Source organism: Eptatretus burgeri, chromosome 4, assembly GCF_056783735.1.
Source record: "Eptatretus burgeri isolate ZD-2024b chromosome 4, Ebu_testis_v1, whole genome shotgun sequence".
NCBI classification, from domain to species: Eukaryota; Metazoa; Chordata; class Myxini; order Myxiniformes; family Myxinidae; genus Eptatretus; species Eptatretus burgeri.
The window spans coordinates 17983486-18006552 of NC_140964.1; the positions used below are offsets into that span (position 1 = coordinate 17983486).

The following is a 23067-nucleotide window of genomic DNA, read 5'->3' on the forward strand; positions in this document are numbered from 1 at the left end:
CAACCTCCTAATAAAAAGTAACCCAACTGCAGGAGGACATCCGCAGACACAGTTGGGCACGAGATATGGATGGCCGTTGGCTCATAAGGAGCTCCTCCACCCTTTGATCATCTCTCTTGGTGTCATTATCCTGTATTTATCGATCTATCTTGGTATGTTTTTCCGATATTTAAACATCTCTCTTTGTATGTTCATCCTGTATTTATCCATCCATTTTGGGATGTTTATCCTGTATTTATCCATCTCTCTTGGTTTGTTTGTCATGTATTTATCCATCTCTCTTTGAATGTTTATCCTATATTTAACCATCTCTCTTGGAATGCTTATCCGATATTTATCCATCTCTTTTTTATGTTTATCATATATTTAACCATCCCTCTTTGCATGGTTATCCTATATTTATCCATCTCTCTTTGAATGTTTATCCTGTATTAAACATTTCCATAAGCCCACGACATAATAGGGAAGGGCTACCTAAAACGAATACCAATGAAATGACTGTCTCGGGACCACTATATGTTGTGTGCCATTGCCTTGAGAGAGTGGTTTCGCAGAACCGCAAAAAACAAACAAATATATATATATATATATATATATATATATATATATATATATATATATATATATATATATATACACACACACACACACACACACACACACACACACACACGTTTAATGTGTTCACTGTACACCTTTATCCTTTCTGTTTAACGTGCACACTTATGATCTGTTAGAATGTTTGAATAGTGCAATGATTGGTTGTAAAGTGTCAGGGATCTCTCTCAATAACATAGAGTATGCTGAGGATATGAGTCGACTGGCTCTGCCTTACAGATATTATTGTAGATTTGTGAACAGAAAGCTGCTGAACTCGATATTGTGTTTAATACCATTAAATCAGTATGCATGGTGTTTCAGACTCGACAGGATAGGTTTGACCACTTACCTGATTTTTACTTGTCTGGTGCCATATTGAAGTATGTTGACAGGTATACATTCCTCGGTCACATAATCAGTATTGACATGCGTGATGATCACGACATTAAGCGACAATATCGCTCCCTCTGTGTGCGAGCAAATATGCTGCCTTGTCGGTTTTTCATCTGTTCTGATGAAATTTAGCATTGTTTGTTTAAATCCGACTGTAACAAGCTGTATTGTTCAACTTCCTTGCATAAAATCACGGTCTGCTGTAACAATGCCTTTCGGATGCTGTTGGGCCTTACAAAGCTTGACATAGCACTTCCCAAACTTTTGTGAATCATCAGGTAATGTCTTTTCAAGGAAGTCAGTGAATAGCTTTAGAAACCATGTCATTTTCATTGACAACATGCTCCTGAAATAATTTATTGTTGTTGGCCTTCGTGCTTCATCATTTGTGCAGAGGGGAATTACCTCCTTTTTGTGTAATGTGTAATCATCATACTGGACAGTGTTGATTGATGAATGGATTTCGTGCATGAAATAGAACAATATGTGGATAGAGATTTGGCGTGTCTGTTTGTTTGTCATGTTATAACAAGAACGGATTAACGGATTTCAATAAATCGAACTACGGTGGATTCAGGGAACTCTCGGGAAGGTTTGTGATGCATTTTTTTTTAATGGGTGCATGGGTACGTACACGTGGCTAAACTGCAAACGACAACTTGTGACGCTGGTTATTCCTGCACTCGGAATCCTTTTTCTTCTTGCCCTATTGATTTGCCATCACAGCAAAGATTGGTATTTCCATCAGCAAAGTGATGGGTCTTATATTCTCGTATATTATGTAAAGCTCTTTCTAACTACTGACTGACCATCCATCCATCCATTGGGACCATACTCTGTGCAGAAGGTTGGTGCTGCTTGAGCACTCTCCTTTGCTATTGGGTACAATCCTGGATGGGTCACCACTCCGACACAGGATACCAGCAAGCTGGCATTCATTTTGCCGACCTCGGAAGGATGACAGGCAGAGTCAACCCCACCTGGTATTAATTCAACAGTGAGTGGGATCTGAAGTCAGGATCCTTGTATCCCAAGCCCACCACCCTAACCATTATGCCAATACCAGGAATATACTGTCTGACTGACTGACTGGTATGAAAGATCGGTGCCTTCCGGGTGATGCAGAAAGCTGAAATTTTGCATGCCGATGGACAATGAAGCCAGTACACCGGAATAAATCACAGAATCATCGGACAATATCCAAAATGAAAATATAAATAAATGAAAAAATAAATAAATAAAAATATGCAGGTGAGTGGCCTGAGACAAATTGGAAGCACGGGAATTTTGTGTGCTGATGGACATCGAAGTCGATACACCAGGAAAAAAATCACAGAACCATCAGAAAGCATCAGCAAATTTTTCCCCAAAATAGGATCTTTAACATCTCCCAACTAATAAGAGAGCACAACTACATGTAAAAACGTGAAACGGTGTTTGGATAAGTCAGAGTTTAACATAACATGGTGGATGGATAAACAGGTGTGATCTACCAAAAGGGATGGATAACACCGATTTGAGAGACAGCGCACCTTATGATGGAATGCCCTGACTGCAAAGCACCAATCAGACAGTTTATAATCAGATACAAAATAAATACCAGGTTAAACAGTGGAAAGACATGTGTGCTAACTCCACACTATCCTGGATATAAAAAAAAACAACACACAAAGACACAGCTCTTCACCTGGAAGTGGGGTTCTTGAAGGATGTTTAAGAGCTCAGCAGCACGTCCATCTTGCTGTGATATCGCTGCGAAGTCTTCAACGATTTCATGCACCAGTTCCACATTTCTCTCCCTCACAGCTTCTAGCTTTGGTTCCTCAAGACGTGCTTGAGCCTGGAGAGTTCAGCACACCTTACAATTACGAACCAGTAACTACACCTGCCAATGGAGAGCATGAAAACTAACAGTCAATCAGTCTCTCACCAAACAGCTTTGCACCTTAATTCTGCTTTTCTCAATCTCACGGTGATCTCTCCCGGACCTTTCACAGAGCTTACTCATCTTCAGAAATCAAGCATATCCTTCCACCTTTCACCGCACATGTCCCTCTCTTAAAACAGCAAACTCATTCGCACATTGCCCAGCATGCGATGTCCACTCTCACGGAATACACTCCCACCTAACGTGCTACATTCCAGCCTCTCGCCTCTCCCCCTCCGTGTACCCAATGAGGTGGGGCACATTGTTATTGGCAGTGGAATCGGGGTGATGTTTCAAACAGTTTGAACGTTGCAATGCATGTAAAAACGGCTCTAATATGATAAATAAAGAAACGTTCCAAAGCATCAACCGTACTTTGAACAAAGCAGCCGTGTGTAAAAATGCCTGCCTCCTTTTATCACACATTTGAATGAGTATTGTTACCTCGTGGAACATAACACAGATGAAGTAGCAATTTTCTGCTAATTTACATATTGGTGTTATAAAATCAAACAGCAACGACAAAACAAGTTTGCTTCCTCCAAAGTATCTCTCAATACATGTGTTCCAGTACCGATTGTTTGTTGGAAGTTTCAGAGGTAGCACACTTGGCTTTGAGCTGTCCATTCTGGATTTCATGCTCAACTTCATGATTAGCTGTCAGACGGGTGCTTCAAGGCAGAGCGTTGCATGGACGAGGGCCCCATCCCTCGTGTGGAACATTTCAGTTCAGCTGAGCATCCTCTCTGCTGGCATTAGCTGGTGACATTAAAGACCACATGGTGTCTTTTGATGAATAGTTAGGCTACTTCATGTCAGCGCCATGGCCAACATCCAAATTCCTGCCCGAAAGAGTAGGGGCACTGCATCGGCAGTACAGCTATACCTCTGTAGTGATGCAACCAGCGGGTCAGATTCGTAATTTAGTCCCAGTTCAATGCGCACTCACTAATGAAGACTGCTTATTAAAGCTGAATGATCTATCTATTGCATGTAAAAATATGGACCTTGAAGAGATGTAAATTAAGCAAAGGGAAACTGGGCACATTTTCCACCTAATCATCCATCCTTTGAGGTTCATTAAAATGACCGTAAATATGAATGTCCTTGGAAAATTGAGTGCAGTGTGACTTGACAAAGAGTATGATTAAAGAGTGTGCCAATGAAAAAAGCAAGTTCGAGACAAGAGGGGAAATGAGGTTGTTTGGTTCTCATTACGGAAAAGCTGAGATGTGTTCATGAATGGAACAAAACGTGAATTTTATGAAGCGATATCCTGTTACAGACAGCCCAACTACCTAACTCAGTTTTATCCTTATATCCAAGCTGTTGCCAGAGTGAAGGCAAAATATTATATGTCTTGCTCACAATTTGGTGAAGTTTGGTCACACTCACAATTTAATTAAAATAGTCAAAAAATGTCTTGACTGACATTTTTGACTGACATTTGAAAAAATGTCTTGACTGACAAAAAATGACAAGACAAAAAATGTCTTGACCATCCATATCATGACTGCTCATGTCTTGTATTTTAGAAGTTCCAGGTTAGATTTTGAGGATTCGATATGACCGATTAATTGTTTATTTATTTTCTCCAGCATTCCTGCCCACACTATTACTCATCAGTACCAATTTCCTTTTCTGTGATGTATTTGTCATGAATGAAACCAGCTTTCTATCCAGCGAGGATTGCACTGAGCCTTGGATCTGAAAAACTACACCAGCAATCAGAGCAAAGCATGATGATGGTAATAATCTTGAAATGTACACACACCACTACTGTTCACCAATGTTTTTACAAACATTCGAGTGGATCAAAAACGACATGTAAAAACGTGAAACGGTGTTTGAATAAGTAAGACTTTAACATAACATGGTGGATGGATAAATAGCGGTTACACATGCCAAGAGAGATGGATGAATATGGAATAAAGCCAACAAGACAGATAGATATATAAGGGTAATACAAAGAAAGAGATAGAGAGATAAATAGGGGTTAAACATGCCAAAAGAGATGCATAAATAGGGGTTAAACCTCACAAGAGAGATGGATAAATAGGGGTTAAACCTCACAAGAGAGATGGATAAATAGGGGTTAAACCTCACAAGAGAGATGGATAAATAGGGGTTAAACCTAACAAGAGAGATGGATAAATAGGGGTTAAACCTAACAAGAGAGATGGATAAATAGGGGTTAAACCTCACAAGAGAGATGGATAAATAGGGGTTAAACCTAACAAGAGAGATGGATAAATAGGGGTTAAACCTCACAAGAGAGATGGATAAATAGGGGTCAGACAAACAAAGAGAAAGATGAATCGGGGTGAAAGGTGCCAAGAGTGATGGATAAATAAGGGTTAAAATACCAATAAATAGAGTTTAAACAAACAAACAGAAGTTGAGAAGTTGGGGTTAAATATATCTAAATATAATAGCAAGGTGTGTGTGTGTGTGTGTGTGTGTGTGTGTGTGTGTGTGTGTGTGTGTGTGTGTGTGTGTGTGTGTGTGTGTGTGTGTGTGTGTGTTCTTGGTTGTTATTACCATATGCGGGTTTCAGGAGGTGGAACAGGGCCATGCCAGGTCTCGAAGTAATCACCTAGTTGGTGTGTGTGTGTGTGTGTGTGTGTGTGTGTGTGTGTGTGTGTGTGTGTGTGTGTGTGTGTGTGTGTGTTAGGGTGTCCCACTTTTGCAAAAGTAGTTGCTGGAATGAAGCACTATCTGCCTATCGATTCCACTAGTGAAGTTAGGTGATCGACCAAAGTTTGAAAATTTTCCCGCCTTTTTTGACCACGGGCCGCCATTTTGAAATTTCAGGAAAAATCCATATTTTTGGAAATATTGATTTTTTAATATTTTAAAAAATATATTTCTCTGTGTTTAGATGGCCGAATGCACTTCAGTAGGCACCAGTATGATAGTAAGTACCCGTAAATATTATTCACAACTTGTCCAAACATTTTGAGAAGGGGTTGCCATTTTGGAATTTCACTGAAAATCCCATATTTTGACAATTATTGCACGGCACATTGTTGGGCATTTACAGAATATCAGTAGTAGCGTTTTCATAAAGACATTGTTCATGACAAATGAGAGCATGATCAATTAATTATGAGAACAACCAAATATGTTTTAAGCGACATGGTTTTCGTGTATGACAACATAACAATCTTGCAAACAAGCAACCACACAGATATCTTATAGAGAACATAGCGTTTGTTTTGTATAGTCTGGGTAAAGCTTCCTGTGCTCTTCCACGCACTGTAGCAATGCGTGATGTTGTTTCTCATCATTGCACATATGAATAAAGTCAGACACTAGCTCAATTCCTCTTTCAGTGAGATCATTTACGACACACACGCAAAGAATTAGTACTTTTGCAAAATATCCTGTAACTGGCGAACTTGTCCCACATAGCCACAGGAGCCCTGACCATTGGTCAGTCAAGGTTTATCTCCAAGTCCACAAAGAAGAAAAAAATTATATATTTCATTACATATACACAAAATATTAGATTTTCAATGAATTTCCAAAATGGCAACCCCTTCTCAAAATGTCGGGACAAGTTTGTGAATAATATTTACGGGTACTTACTATCTATCATAATGGTGCCGACTGAAGTGCATTCACCCATCCAAACAGAGAGAAATAGATATTTTTTAAATATTAAAAAATAAATGTTATTTCCAAAAATATGGATTTTTCCTGAAATTTCAAAATGGCGGCCCGCGGTCAAAAAAGGCGGGAAAATTTTCAAACTTTGGTCGATCACATAACTTCACGAGTGGAATCGATAGGCACATCGTGCTTCATTCCAGCAACTGCTTTTGCAAAAGTGGTACACCATAATACTCACCTTCTGGCACACTCGCACCACTCACACTCTCCACCACACACTCCGGGACAATCGCATCGGGGATTCGTGTTACCTCAAGGGGTCCCGGGATCTCTTTGCCCCCCAAGCTCCGCGTGTACCCGTTCACATCAGCCATCCCCTCTACCTCACACGGCTCGACTGGACTGACCTCGTCACGATCTGCTTCAAGGGAGCATTGCGACTCCCTTTGTTCCTTAAGGAGGCTATCCTGCTGCTCGCACCGGGTCATGATACATTCCCCCAAGCTCAACCCCATTGTCCCCGACTAACTCTATGTGTGTGCGTTCATCAATTACTTGATTTACTTCATCCTCTTCCTCTTCTGATTCCCGTGTCTCTGTTTTCATTTCTGTTGTCTCTTTTAATTTTTTTAATTCCTGTGTCTGTCTCTGTTAATTTTTTCTGTCGGCCCCTCGTGTTCATTAGTTTCTTTCTTTGTCTCTTTTATTTTCTGCATCCCCGTCACCTCTTTTAATTTTTACGTCGTCCCCTCGTGTCTCACCCTACATGTTTTGGTTTCCCCAATTACCGTGACGGCGTCTCTCGTCACCCCGACCTAACCCCTGTCCATTGCGGGCTGGACACATTGCACACTCCATGTTGGTTCGGTTGGTTTGGTTGGTCCGCCACGTGGTGCCGCTATTATGCCCTTCATGCTCGCCTGCAGGCTTAACCCCATGCTCTGCATCTCCCCTCTCTGGGTTTGCATATGACCCTTTAGTGTTTGCATATCGCCCCTCATTCGGCTTTCCATTCTTGGCAACATTGCCATCAACTGGCCCATGTCAAGTGGACTCTGCGCAGCCGATCCGCCATGATGGTGTGCGGAACCGGCAGAAATCGGGGAGGAAATTTGAAAAGGGGGGGGGTTGACATACGCCGCCCCTGCGCCCCTTTCAGACTCTAAGTTTGGTTACGGGCAAAGTTCCTACATGGGGGTGGTGTCCTGGATCATGGGTTCATCTACCACTACATCTACCTCACTACCCACCTGCTTCAGCTCGTCTTGGTTAGACATGTCGCGTGTTGGGAACAGAATTTAAAATGCTCGTAATTTGGGGAAAACGTGGGGGGGGGGTTCGCTCCCTCCACCCCTGATCCGAATCCGTGAATTCCGTGGAGACGGAGGGGTTCGAATTCCGCTCCTGAACACCAATGTTGCGGGGCCGGGTATCGACTGCGAGCACGACCGCAAGATGGAGCAGTAGAGTCGGCTCCACTGATCACCTGGAATTTATAGGTCATCACCCCGGATAACTCCAGAGCCGACGGGTCCCTTTTTTTCTTTTTTTTTTTTTTTTTTTTTTTTTTTTTTTTGTATACCTTGGTCGAGGCTCGTATGAGAGCTAACACACAACTCACAGCAAGGAGGCATGAGACAAGAGGGGTGGGAGTGGAAGGGACAAAACATTGGGGAACAGACACAGGTGAACTGTGGAAGGGAGAGGGATGGGGATGGGACGGGGAACATGGCGAGGAGAAGATGGACATTACAGGGACTTTCAGGAAGGAAAGCAGGAGAATTGAAGGAAGTGGGCATGGGTGGATTATCGGGGGTAGAAAAGATCGAGGATTTGGATGGGGGAAGATAAGAGGTGGTGGTGAACAGCTGTTTTGAAAGCCTGGAGGGAAGAATGGGAAAGAATAGAGTGAGGAAGTTTATTCCAAAGGCGGGAAAAAAGAGGAATGAAAGAGTGAAGATGAGCAGTGATTCGTGATTTTGGTAGTTTTACCAGAAGGGGTTGTTGGCGGACCTTGAGCGCCCTGTGGAAATGTGGTTGGGACAAATCGCAGAGAGAGCAGGGGGGGCAAGGCTGGAGAGGAGTCGGTAGAAGACAGAAAGACCACCGACCAACCTGCGGTGATTGAGTGAGAGGCCCAAAGACTCAGCTTCATTGCGGGAGATGCCAATGATCTTAAAAGCCCTGGTTTCGACAGCGTGAAGTCGAGAAAGGTGGGAGGCAGGAGCACCAGCCCAGAGGGGAGAGCAGTACTCCATCAGGCTACGGACAAAAGCTTTGTAAGTAGTCAGGAGCTCAAGAGGGCCGAGGAAGGACTTTGCACGACGGAGGATTCCCAGTCGGCGACTGGCTTTTGAGGCAAGGTTGGAAATGTGACTTTCCCAGGAAAGGTCATGGCAGATAGTGAGACCCAGAAGCTTGAAAGAAAAGACTTCTTCCAGAGGATTGTTGAGAAAGTGGATGGGGGGGTTTTGTAAACGGTCCTTTCGAAAGTCCCTTATCGGACTGAAGTTTCCATAATAGGTTGACCACGTGGGGTAGGGTCGATTGCCAATTTCAATTTACCTAAATACCCACGTCGTCCAAACTACCGGGGAAATTCACCCTTGACGATGCTCGTACGGAACGAGCCACAAGGGTACTCGAGGCATGTGCGACCCGAGCGGATGGTCACCGAGCTTCCGTCGGTCCAAATGTCCATTTACAGCGGCAACAGCCTGGCTAATTCTCCAACATGCACCGTGTTAAACCAATAAAAGAAACACAAAACGAATTGATACATTTAACGCATGGGTTTATTTATAATGGGGCGGGGGGGGGGCATGCAAGAAGCAGAGTTATCCGAATATAGAGATGCACGTATGTACTGCCAAGAGCACTTATACAATTACTAATTACTAGACTGGTGCCACAAACACACACACCCAAAAGAAACGGTGGCCACGGCCTTTATTGAGGCCTTCAGCTCGGATGGAAAGGCGAGCTGAAGACCAGAGCCTGCCTCGGACCTGTCCACCTCGTGTGGTCTTCAAGCTGATTTAAACCCAGACACCAGCAAGCCGCTAGCGGCCTCCCGAGCTCCGCTCAGAGCTCATACCAAAACCCAAACCTCTCCTCAGTATCTTCAGAGAGACGGCGCGCACCCCTTCCGGTTCTTGTCAGCAACAGGATCTCCCAATCTCTCCCTCTTGGTGTTGTCGGCAGGGACGTGGCGCGCAACCCTTGTGGCTCTGGTGGGGGATGGTGTCTCTCAAGCTCCAGCTCCAGCTTTCTGTCTGAACGCGCCGCACCCTTATTCACCCTGTCTCCAGGGGGGGGGGATGCCTTCGCCCTCCCTGCTCTCCCTCACTGGACGGTTTTGGCGCGCAGAATCGCACGTCGCCCTGTCATTGGCCAAAACGAGCGGCAAGTCCGTCGATTGGCCCAGGGGCGTGGTGACATCACGCGGACCCCATTCTCCCTGTCGCAGGATCTGGTTGGCTGAGCGGCGGTCACTCCACCCGTAGCACGCTGATTGGTCGAGGGCCGCCGCGAGGCTCCTCCTTGAACTCCGCCCACAAAACAAGCAGCGAAATATTATTCTGCGTGGGCTCCGCCCACCAAACAGCCAGAGGAACTGTATTCTGTGTGGGCTCCGCCCACGTACGTGCTGACACGCACATAGGCAATGGTGTTGGCCAGAGCAAGGTGAAGGTGATGTTGGCGTTGTCGTAGTTATGACAGGTGTAAAAATGAAAGAAAACCCTGACTATCAAAATAACGCACAGCGCATGTGCATTTATTCACCCATTAGGTGAGGGAAAGGGAGCTATCTATCCACATTCACTTATCGAAATAACTGAGCTCTTGGACCTGAATGTTGTGTGCTCATGGCTTCCAGATTCACAACAATACCACCCCATCTTCCTGTTGTTAAATCAGTTTTATTCCTCTACTTTGTATAATTATCCAATTTCCTTCCTTCTTTGTCATATAAACTATTGCTTCACCATCATTTCATTTCCTATTCCCGAAATCGTGTATTTGTTGTTTGCTAATTGTAGTTCCACATATCTCCTGATTCTTCCCAAGAGGATAATATTCTTCTTTACGAGAATGATAAAAATCGTGCAGGTCTTCAAGGTTGAATGAAAAAGACCAATTATATCCGAAATCACACATATTATATATATAATACCTCCATTTCTCTATTCTCATATTAACTACACTTCCTTCTTTATAAAATTCAAGACGAAGCAGATAATTGAGTTTAATAAGAAAAGGTGTATGGTTTGTTGAACCAGGTGTTGTGGTTGTAAATTCTACTCCATAAACAAAACGTGCCGTTATATTTTAGGATGTATATATATATATATATATATATATATATATATATATATATATATATATATATATATATATTGTTATATATATATATTGTTATATATATATATATATATTGTTATATATATTGTTATAAATCACTTAATCTCACCAAGTCATTCACGTCAATCGGGCTTGGATAATTAATGAATTTATAAACATTTTTCATATTAATATTTTTTGCTTTTCGATATTTCTGTCGTTCAGCCTGTGCCTTTGTGTAATAATTTGATAAATCAATATCCAGTTCTTGGGATACACCAAAGATAGAACCATCTTTACCAAGATGTCATTTATATTAGATTAAAAATAATGTCATTCAAAATTTTATTTTTGTTGAGTTGAAATAACACAGAGACATAATTGACCACAACACTTGGAATTTAATTCTTGGACTTGAAATGTTTGATAAACGATTCTGTAAGAATTTTATTCCTTCAACAGGTGGTGGAAGACCGTAACTATCAAAATAATATTTGTCTTGACTATTAAAAATACAAACCCAATGAGAACCGTTCCCATTATTATCTTCTCAGTTCATAATAATATTCTTTGTTCGTTTTAAACACGTTTGTTAATTCATCTCTCACACAAATAACTACATTATGAATTTTTAATTTCTTACAATATTTGATAACTTCTAAATTTGATGTTGTATTCTTTCCAAATTCTTTAAACCACTCATCAATGCTCATTTATTTATGAGAAAGATATAATCCATTACCCTCTGTTAGTTAATTTTACACATTGCTTGTGTGATAGAAGAAAGCATATCTCCAACTCACAATCTTGCTTTATCAGGGAGACTTTCAAGTTTTTCAGCAAAATCTCCAATTACACCACTTCCACTAATTTGTTTCTCCAACTCTTTGTTACGTCTTTCCAATTCTTTTTGAGCCCAGAGTAAAGCCTTCCTTTCGTTGGCAGTTTTCACCGCGACTGAAATACCAGCCGTCAATGCTCCAGCCGCACTTAAACCAGCAAATAAAGGAATTAAAAATTGGAGAAATCCTCCACTCGTCTGTCTTATTGAATATTTCTTCAACATTGGTTTTGACATATGAATTTTATGTGAGCCAGTGTCATTCAAGATTTTCACCTGTTCTCTTGTGAGCAAAACATCAATTCTTCCTGCTCGTTTTCTCTGAATTGCATTAACGTTAATAATACAAGGCTTTTGATTTTGAATACAAGATGATAGTTTATGAAGATTGATTTGATAAACATATACCCCAGTTGGCACTTTACTCCTCATTTATCCACTCGATTAGACTGTATAGTTTCCTTTTGAGCACTCAGGTCAATCGCATAGATTGTATACAGACTTTAAAATGCTGTCATATCCAAAATGGGTTCTATATTTCCATTGCTTTCACACACCTTTTGGAAAGACTTGTATGCTTCAGCATAATCATTTTTTTCCCAATTAATTTCCAATCTATCTTGTGGATAAAATATTCCATCCAGGGAAGCATGAAGTTGTTTCACCTTAGCATTATTACTCAATGCATTATTCTTATCAGTAGCAGTGCCACCATGTGTTATTTTATTTTAAATGAGCCACAGATATCGTGGCTTTCCTTCCAGAACACCCAAATTCCACGTGTAAGTGGTTTGGTTCAGTTTAACGTGTTGGCATCTTCTTTTCAGGTATGATACATTGAGTGGTTTCTTTGAGTTAAGTCTTGTATTCAACATCTCTTCTGTTTTAAGATTAGGAGTATATTCACCAATATACCAACTAATTTCATCAATTAGAAATTTATTCGGAGAAGCAAAAGCATTAGCCACGCCAAAAAGCAATCTATTTTCATTGTCATTCCTTTGCAGTTGAAATGTAATCATAAGTCCATGCAGAACTTTATCATGATCACAAAATCCAAATACACCTTAAAGAGGAACTGACACAGTAAAACTATTACCTGCTTTTGTATCATCATTATACATTCCTTTTCTTTGACTATATCCAGGGTCTGTGTTTGTTCCCGTTGCCATATCAGGAATAAAACCTTTGACAGCTCCCTTTCCCATTATATCGAGAAATGAATAAAGTGTAAATTTCATAATTTCAGATGGAGCAGAGACATAATCAACTGCTTCAACTTCTTTTGTTCCAATGTACAAACGAACACTATCAAACATTTTCCAGAAGAAATCATTTACAAATGCAGTTTTTGTGTAATTCGCAGCCTAAGTGAATGTAAATTTACACAACAAGAAACTGTTGGCTAGATTCATATAAGTTTGTTGATTATGTATTTCAAAACTTTTTGTTCCATTTGTATTCCAGTCTCTTCCAGTTCTGGCATTTACCTTGAAGTAGTCTTCTTTTTCAGTGGAGTTTGAGATGACAATGGTATCATCCAAATCATAGACACTATCAATTGCTTCCATACTTGTATTTATTTCAGAAAAAAGATGTTAAAACTTTTGAAACCCTGACCCAAGTATTTGAATTATTTTCTGTCCTATACCTTTACCTATTGGAGTATCAATTATCCCATCTCCTTTTTTTCTAAATTGATATCTTACACCCCTTTGTCTCTTAGGTTTATAATCTCCTCGACCAAGATACATACCTTCACCCTTGTAGTATGGGGAAAGGAACATCCCATCCCCTGTAATTATTTTATATTTTCCCAACTCGTGTTTCTTCACAATAACCATCGTATTTATTTATTGCAAAACTTCACGTTGGTGAATTCTATAATTTCTTCTAATGATGAATTCTAATGATGGATATAATTTCTCCATTTAAAGAAATCATGCGATTATATTGGTCGGTTATCCTAAAATTTACTCTGTGTATGGTTTTTCCTGACACAGGTCGATAAACCAGATTTTTGGGTTCCATATTGAATTCATAACCAATTGGGGTTGAGTATGCACTGAATGAAAATATTGTATTTGTTCTTATTCCATCATTATAAGCACCATCAATCAAATCACAGTGAATTAATACCGAAATTATGCCTGAGGATATTTGAATGACATTATCACTGTAAAATGTCCCATTCGTTTCAATCATTTTTGAGGAGAATCCCAATAACTCTCAAAATGAATTATTATCAATTGTGAAATCAACCTTGTCATTATTTTTAAGTTTAATCATTGATTTTGAAGTATGTTTTTTAACATCTACAACAAAAATTTTTGGTTCATCACCCTGTTCTTTCATAAGGCGAGCAATTTCGGAAGATATTTGAGAAATCTCATACGCTCCGGGTGAGACTGTTATCGTTTTGTATCCACTTCCCGGATTATAACTAAACATCATTTTTCTTGGTGATATTAAATAAGGCATTATAAGATTCCATGGACAATAAAGAGGCCTCATATTATTTTGTTGAGTCAAGTTGTAGTGGGTATGGGAATGAAGATGTGTGGTTGCTTGTTGTGAAATTAAAACTAAGGATTGTGCTTCTCATCTATATATTAATACTGAAGGACCAATTTTGTGCTCCACCTTGCGGTCGCGTCACGTTTTTCTCGGTACTGTGACCTGAGAAGTTTTGACATGGTGTTCGTCAAAGTAGACACGTGCACAAATAAGGGGACTTCTTCACAAGGAGTAGTGTACACCAAAAATGTCGTGTACAAGGACGTTTTGTAGGCCTCATGAGGTAAGGCCATGGAATACATCGACTGAGATCCAGCTCTTACAAGAGCCGCCACTGGTTGTCATATTGGGCTCATGGAACGGAATCCGTCTGTGACGGGGTTTCGGCTAGTCTTATTTAATGTGGGATAAAATGTCTTTGTATTGACATTTATTAATAATTTTCATGTTCATCAACTGGTCTAAAATGGCTGATGCTTCATTAAAACAATTGTTATTTCCAGCCTTCTTACGACATAACAGCAAGAAGAGTCTATTAACTAATTGTGATGGGTCATTTGGAAGAAAACTAACACCTGAACCAAGCCTACTTAAAGCCTGAATAATGTGTTTCTGCTCATTCTTCCTACTTTTACCAGATAGACTAACCCTATAATTGAGAGAGTCCAGCAGAGCAATATCGACTCTGTCATCCCAATTTTTCATCTAATGGTTTATCAAAATACTTTGATTCATCCCTCACAGTTGAACCTTGTTTTCCATCTTTTGTTCGAAGAAACATTAATCTCGGAGTTTGTTTAACAGGGGGTTGAGCAGAACTCAAGAACCTTAATTCATCATTCAATATAAATCCCTTTTCTTGAACAAGATTAAATATTACTGGTTGTTCTGTTGGAATGAGTCCTGCTTTGGTTTTTGAACCTGCTGAATATTCATTGTTTTGAAAAGCCTTCACAATATAATCAGGGGGGTGATTAATCTCTTCCAGTTGTTGAAATAATCCTTCATCATCATATTCTAATTCTCCTATATGCTTGAATTCTTCCTCCATCATTTGACTGAAATCTTTCAACATTTGAATTTTTTTTTGAGGATATATTCTATTGTGGGAACTGTGGAAGCATCTATAATTTTTTCTTGGGAAGTTTTTAAAAGTGGTTTTCAAAATTTCTCATGTTTTCTTTCAAATGCTTCTTCACCCATTAGTTTCTGCCTGCGTTTCTTCTTTATGTCTTCCTGTTGCTTTACAACTTTTGAAACCAACTCTTGATGCTCCTTAAATATTCTTGCTCTTTCTTTTGCATCCATTTATTAATTGGAAAATATCATTCACTGAATTATAAAGGTCAACAGGGAAATTTTCCTTTTCTTCATCATTAAAGTATATGTGTTCAAATAAATGCTTTTCTTTAAATATTTCATCAAATTCTTTATTAACATTAATACAAGTTGTAATTTCTTCTTCAATAATACTTGTATCTCTGCTTTTCATACATTTGCGTTGAGATTCTTCATCAACATCAAAACCTGATGATAAAATCTTAACCCCATTAAAACTCAGATGTTTAATAATTTGTCTCATTCCTTCTGGATTAGTTTCTAATATCCTAAGAGCACCAGATTTTAGTTTCTTTAACTCACTCTTACAATGTGAATATTCTGTTGTTCCAAGAGAAACCTCCTCAAATATTTGGCCTTCATTCCTCAATCGCATATGTTCCTCGATGAAATATAGTAAGAATATTCACCTTCTACTTCTCCTGGTCGCATTGCTCTGGTTGTTGGCAATACAATACGAAGCACATGCTGTTTTTTTTCGAAAATTTCCAATATTTTCATTTGTACTATACAAGAACCTTGATTTCTGAAAGTTTTTTCCAGAAGCAGATTGACCCATAAGATTCATAATAATAGTTGTCATTTTTATATGTAACTGTTTATAAAATAAATAAAAAATATATCCCTTAATATCTCATCTTGCTTCACAACATATTTTTCAATCATCTGCTTCATATAATCCCCAAATTCCTTTTTACTACAAAATGTCAAACAATTGTCTCTCCAAAAATTGTTTATATCTATTGAATTTAACTTTAATAAAATAAAAGTATGAGCATTGTTTCTTATTGAGCGACGAGGGAGTTGAAAGTATGATTGACCAAGATAAATACAATTACAAGAAGAATGTCTCCCTCTTGTGTAGTAGCTATCCATTACCGTTTGGTTTCTCTCATGAACACAATCATCAAAGATAACGAGGTTCTTTTTTGATTTATCGAAATCTTTGGGAGAAGGAACATCAGCCGTATTATCTATATATTAATACTGAAGGACCAATTTTATGCTCCTCCTTGAGGTCGAGTCACGTTTTTCTCGGTACTGTGACCTGGACTGAAAGAAACTTCGTACCTGTAAGAGTGCAGCGCACATCGTGGCAATAGTCAACTTTCAACTCTGAAGCAGAATAAACACTTTTTGTTTTACATTCGTTCACATGGCGACGAGTGACGTCACCGCTGAGAGGCGTAAGGACGTCATGACATCATCGGTCATTCGCTGACGTCACTACGTCTGTCGTTGACAGACCGTCACCGCTGAGCGGTGTAATTCCACTCCTCGAAAATGGCATCTGCAATGTAAAACCCTCTTCTGCACATGCTGACTACCTCAGAATGTTAATTTGACACAAAAAATGTAACAAGAAACATTGTATCTCTATATTAATACTGAAGGACCAATTTTGTGCTCCTCCTAGCGGTTGCGTCACGTGTTTCTCGGTACTGTGACCTGGACTGAAAGAAACTTCGTACCTGTAAGAGTGCATCGCAATAGTGGCAATAGTCAACCTTCAACTCTGAAGCAGAATAAACACTTTTCGTCCAAAAAATCCAAAGCAGATGAATACTTTACTCCATGATGAAACGTCACAGCCCCTCATCGAAGTCCCTACCCGGGTTAAGGTCACAGCCGCATCATCCAAGTCCCTACCCGGGTTAAGGTCTCACGTTAGAGACTTCTACTTCAACCCGGGTTAAGGTCTCACGTTAGAGACTTCATCTTCTTCTTCTTCTTTCGGCTGCTCCCGGTCAGGGTCACCACAGCGGATCATTCGTCTGATCCGCATCGTTATTTGGCACTTGTTTTACGCCGGATGCCCTTCCTGACGCAACCCTGGTTGCCTCTTACGACACAGGGATATGGTACACCTATTTTAACCGGGGTATACACCGGCCCAGTATACTGGTACTCATTTCACCGACCTCGGAAGGATGACAGGCTGAGTCAACCCCCTGGTGTATTAATTCAGTGGCCCAACAGGGCTTGAACTCAGGACCTTTTGGATCCCAGGCCGCTGCCCTAACCACTGCGCCAACACCAGGCACGTTAGAGACTTCATACACTTCATATTTGGTACTTATCTATGTGCCCTATGTCCTATGACCTCTGTCCTATGTAACTATTTTGAGTCCAAAAAAATTCAGTGTCATATTTGTGTAGTCATAATTTGTGAGACCGACAGTGAAAACCGGAGTCAAAAAATTAAAAATAGCACCGCAAAGCGGGCATAACCCCTCAGCCCCTTGACGCAAATCAATTTCAAGATGGTGGCCATATTGAAAATCACAGCATGCCCATTTTCGAAAGGAACCTTCCTCTACTCAACCCCAACACACCCAGCAAAAATGGATTTAATCGGACAAGGCGTTCTCCTCAAAATTGACGGAAACCAATTTCAATATGGCTGCCGTGGCAGCTATAGTGAAATTCACAGCATGCCTATTTTGGAAAGGAACCTTCCTATACTCAACCCCATTATACCGCGCCAGAATAAAATCAATGTGTGAAGCCGTTCCCGAGTTACTGTCCGGAAACCAAATTCAAGATGGCTGCTCTAGCCGCCATATTGGATATCGGATTGCGCTGAATATCGAAAGAAACCTTCCTCAAAACACCCCCATTATATCACACAAAAATGAAATCAATAAGTCCAGCCGTTCTCAAGTTATTGTCCGGAAACCAAATTCAAGATAGCTGCCCTAGCCGCCATATTGGATATCGGATTGTGCTGTATATCGAAAGGAACCTTCCTCTAACCACCCCCATTATACCTCCATGAAAATAAAATCAATCTGTCAAGACGTTCTCAAGTTATTGTCCGGGAACCAAATTAAAGATGGCTGCCATAGTCGCCATCTTGGATATCGCATCGCACTGATTATCAAAAGGAACCTTCCTCTACCCAGCTCCAACACACACTGCAAAAATGGATTTAATCGGACAAGGCGTTCTCCTCAAAATCGACGGAAAACAATTTCAAGACTGCTGCCATGGAGGCCACAATGAAAATCGCAGCACACCCATTTTCGAAAGGAACCTTCCTCTACTCAACCCCAACAAACCCTGCAAAAATGGATTTAATCGGACGAGGCGTTCTCATCTAAATCAACGGAAACCAATTTCAAGATGGCTGCCGTGGAGGCCACATTGAAAATCGCAGCACGCCCATTTTAGAAAAGAACCTTCCTCTACTCAACCCCAACATACCCTGCAAAAATGGATTTAATTGGACAAGGCGTTCTCCTCGAAATTGACGGAAACCAAAAGTTGACAGACGGATGCCCGCCCGGACGGACGCCACCCGGACGGACTCCTGCCCGGACAACGCCTATGATGACAATACCCCTTCGACAATTCGGGCTGAGGGGTAAAAAGGAGTAGTGTACCCCAAAAATGTCGTGTACAAGGACGTTTTGTAGGCCTCATTAGGTAAGGCCATGGAATACATCGACTGGGATCCGGCTCTTACAAGAGCCGCCACTGGTTGTCATATTGGGCTCATCCGTCTGTGATGGGGTTTCGGCTAGTCACTAAGAATACAAGTTATCGGTTTTGATTTCTTTTTATATCTTAGTGTATCACAAAATAGGTGTATGATATCTTCGATGTTGTCATCATTTAGTTTGTTTTGAAGTTAAAATAAACCCATTATATCTTCTTTTTTAAGACCAGCATTAAAACCTTGTGAGAGTAGTTCGATACTCAGGTTGAAAACTCAACTTTGTGAAATTATTAAATTATCATAATTTAAAAAGTTGGGAGAAAGGAGCATCTTTAAAAACAAGCAGGTTTTTCCACATCTGCTTGAACCAACTATGAGACATCTTAATGAATTTGGAAGATTTTTATGGTTGTTAAATTTTATCTTATTTTCCCAAATGGGTGAAAAAAATCATTCATTTATATATTTGGAAAACAGGTTATTTAATTTTTTTTATTGGCGTTTTTGGAAACTCTGTTTTATCTGAAGTTCAGGTTTAATTTCAAGATAATCCATTATTTTATTTATACAATATCTTGTGTTGATATTTCCCTGAAAATGACAATCGTTAATCATATAAATCATCAATCCACGAAAAATGGTCGTCATTTGTTCAGTCTCTTCTCTTGTAAGAAGAGGTGTATTATCACCCTCATACTTTACATTCATTTCTCGAATCAATCTGGTGAAGTAATTCATTTTTGGTGTAAATCTCAAAGAATTATATTCCTTTTTATACTTTTATTATCATTAATTAGAAGATAATCACAGAACATACATTGTTAATAGGCTTTTGACTCTGTGTTTAATCCCCGTCTTTCACACGCAGGACAATTCTCAAATTTGTCATGTGGAGAATCAGGAAATTCAAGAGGCTCAAAATCTAGTAAACTATTCATATTTATAAAGTAAAACTTTACTTCAAATAAAATTAATCTTCGGTACTTTCATTCGTGCTTTCACAATAATCTATGAAACTACTTTCATTACTATCATTTGAACACAAACTCTCGTTATCATAACTGTCTTCTATTTCAACAGAGATACTATCATCACTCTCATAATCTTCAACATCTTCAGTTGAATAACGACTCGTATTTAATTAATAGAAAAAAAACATCACCATCTTCATCTATCTACTTTTTTTCATTGACAGAGTCAACGACAACATTTTTTATATTAAAGGTAATTTTGAAATGGTCCTTAACGAGGATTGAACGAAATGTCATTTCCCTGATATATTAACTTCCTTTATTTCATCAGGATTTACATCTTTAGGGTTGTTGAAAAAAATACAAATTTCTCCTTGCATATTACAGATGGTCTTATCTTTTCTTTCTAAAGCTTCATCCATAAGGTTTTTCTTTTTTGATGCTTTTTCTTGTTTCCTTGCTTTTTCTAGTTTTGAATATATTGCCAGAAGGAGAGGAGAAACTTTTGTTAGAGCTACTTTAATTGATGTTCTTCCAGATATTCTAAAAGCCCTTCCACTGAAGGAACTTGAAGAACTCATATTCACCATAATTGTTTTTCTCCAAAAGTTGTTATAATAATCTTTATTCAATTTCACATCCTCGACATATTTCTCAGTATCTTTCGCAAATGAAGAGATTGATTGAAACTTGTATTTTATGTCTTGATACATTGTATTTATTAAGTGAAAAAAGTTGGAGGATAAAATGGTTTTCAGCACAGATTCAACTATAAATTAAACAGAATTTTCATCAAGAAAAATTTTTTTTCAGCAAAGTTTTGTTGTAAAAATATGGTGAATACAATGTACTGCAATGTTTGTAATCATGAATATAAATATTATAAAAAAACACCTTCAACCCAACAAACACACATTCAATCTTTTCAGACAAATATCCCCACTTGACCAAGAAACAAAACATTGTGATGGATGTGATAATGATATTCTTTTTAAAAAATTATAATAAACACCTTCAATCATGCAAACACAGAACAATGAAGAAAGGGAAGGTGCCACTAAATTCTCCATTGAAAACACTGATGGGGCATTTAAAGGACATATAAAAAATAAGATTGTTTCACTTTCAAGACCCTGGACCATCTTCAATCATTGAAGCTGTTGATATGGTTAAACAAAGTGTTGAAACTATAATTAAAAACACATTAAGTCAAATAAAAACTTTTAAGTTTTATATTGGAGTAAAATTGAATATGATAAGAGAAGGTGATGAAACTACTCCCCATATGAGGACAAACCCTCACTTTATCTCATCATTTCAAGATTATGTAAGATGTGATGTTTCCGATGAACTCCAGAGACAAGAACAAGATGTTGATAACACTGTAGTCAGTTGTGGATTTGCTCTTACAAAAATAATCTTTTTAGATATACACATCTTAAAATCAGATCCTCTTCAAGCTTCTTCTTATATTGATTTACCAAAAGAGATAAAACTTAAGAAAGCGGTTGTTATATTCAAAACAAAGATAATAAATGTTTTCTATGGTCTGTTCTTGCTCACTTACATCCTCCACAATGGAAACCTGAAAGGGTTGAACATTATAAGAAATACGAGAATACATTGAATGTTAAAGATTTAAAGTTTCCAATGTCATTGTTTATTAGGAATCTCCAATAGGAGATATTCCTAAATTTAAAAAATGAATAAAATCGATCTGTTAATGTATATGGATTAACGAATACAAAGTTCAGATGTTAAAAAATTTCAAACAACTATAAAAATGATGAAACACACATTGACCATCTCTGCTTAACTTCAAAGGAAAAATCACATTATGCTTTCATCAAAAATTTATCAAGATTAACCAAATCACAAATATACAAGAGAAAATGTAAAACGTATCATTGTCAGAGTTGTCTCAACTCCTTTCATACAAGAGAACGATGAAATCAACATTCGAAATATTGCAGTAATCATAAATCAACCGTAATCAATTTCCCAAAAGCAGGTTCAAACATATCATTCAAAGATTTTAACAAATCTATAAAACATCCGTTTGTGATATATGCTGATTTTGAAACTATCCTTCCTTGAAAAGATAGATTCTGTTTCTCCAAATCCAAATAAATCATACACAAATAAATATGAAATTCATACTCCTTGTGGTTTCTGTTATTATATCAAATCATCTGTTGGTGATGAATACAAGTTAGAACGTTATGGAGGCGAACATGCCTCAGAGGAGTTTGTAAGATGATTGGAAAAAGACTCCATAAGACTCAGAGAAATAATGGTTAAAACCTATACACCAATGTCATCAACAAAGGGAGAGAAAAAGGAATTTAGAAAGAAAAGTATGTCATATTTGTGAGGAGAAAATTGAGGGAGAGGTCAAAGTTCAGGATCATTGTCATCTTACTGGAAAATATCGAGAACCAGCTCATTCCTGTTGTAATCTTAATTACAAGCCCCCAAACTTTATCCCTGTCTTTCTTCAAAACAACGCTCACTATGACACACATGTATGTATAAATGAACTTTCAAAGACATCTGGAGATATTTCTTCCATTCCTAACACAGATCAAAAATACATCTCATTCACAAAAACAATTTATACGGTTGCGAATCTGGAAACCATGAGCACACAACAGCCAGGTCCTATAGATCAGTTAGATCGGTAAGTACGTGTTTCTAGTTATGGTCCCGTCCCTAGTCTAATGGGAATTAAATGTTCGTGTGCTGCAGAGTTATTTTGATCGTTAGGGTTTTCTTTTACATTTTTTTTACTACAACAACACCTTCGCTTCGCTGTATCCTGACGCCATAACGCTCGCGGTGGGCGGAGTTCAATGAAGGATATCTCTCGGCATCTCTCTCGACCAAACTCGACATCTCTCTCGACTTGGCATGTCTCTCGACTTGGCATCTCTCTCAACCAATCAGAGGGATGCGAGCGAGTTTGCCATCGTTCGGCCAATGGGAGCCAACGCAGGACAATATTACTCATCTTCCTGTTTGAGGGGCGGTCCGCCGTGACGTCCGCCACGCCCCCCGGTCCAATCAGCAGACTTGGTGC

At 39.2% G+C, this 23067-nt stretch overlaps 1 protein-coding gene across 6 annotated transcripts in view; it reads right to left on the minus strand.

Moving 5' to 3' along the window:
• Positions 1 to 23067, minus strand: part of LOC147027562 (MAGUK p55 subfamily member 2-like) — a 745773-nt gene that overhangs the window by 300926 nt on the left and 421780 nt on the right. For 4 of the 6 annotated variants that reach the window (XM_085877071.1, XM_085877072.1, XM_085877070.1 and 1 more), the window contains one exon: positions 2681 to 2833. In XM_085877071.1, coding sequence (XP_085733197.1) covers positions 2681 to 2833 — 153 coding nt within the window. Of the gene's footprint in view, positions 1 to 2680; positions 2834 to 2923; positions 3109 to 23067 lie in introns of those variants that run through there. The other 2 variants (XM_085877075.1, XM_085877073.1) reach the window with 2 other exon arrangements.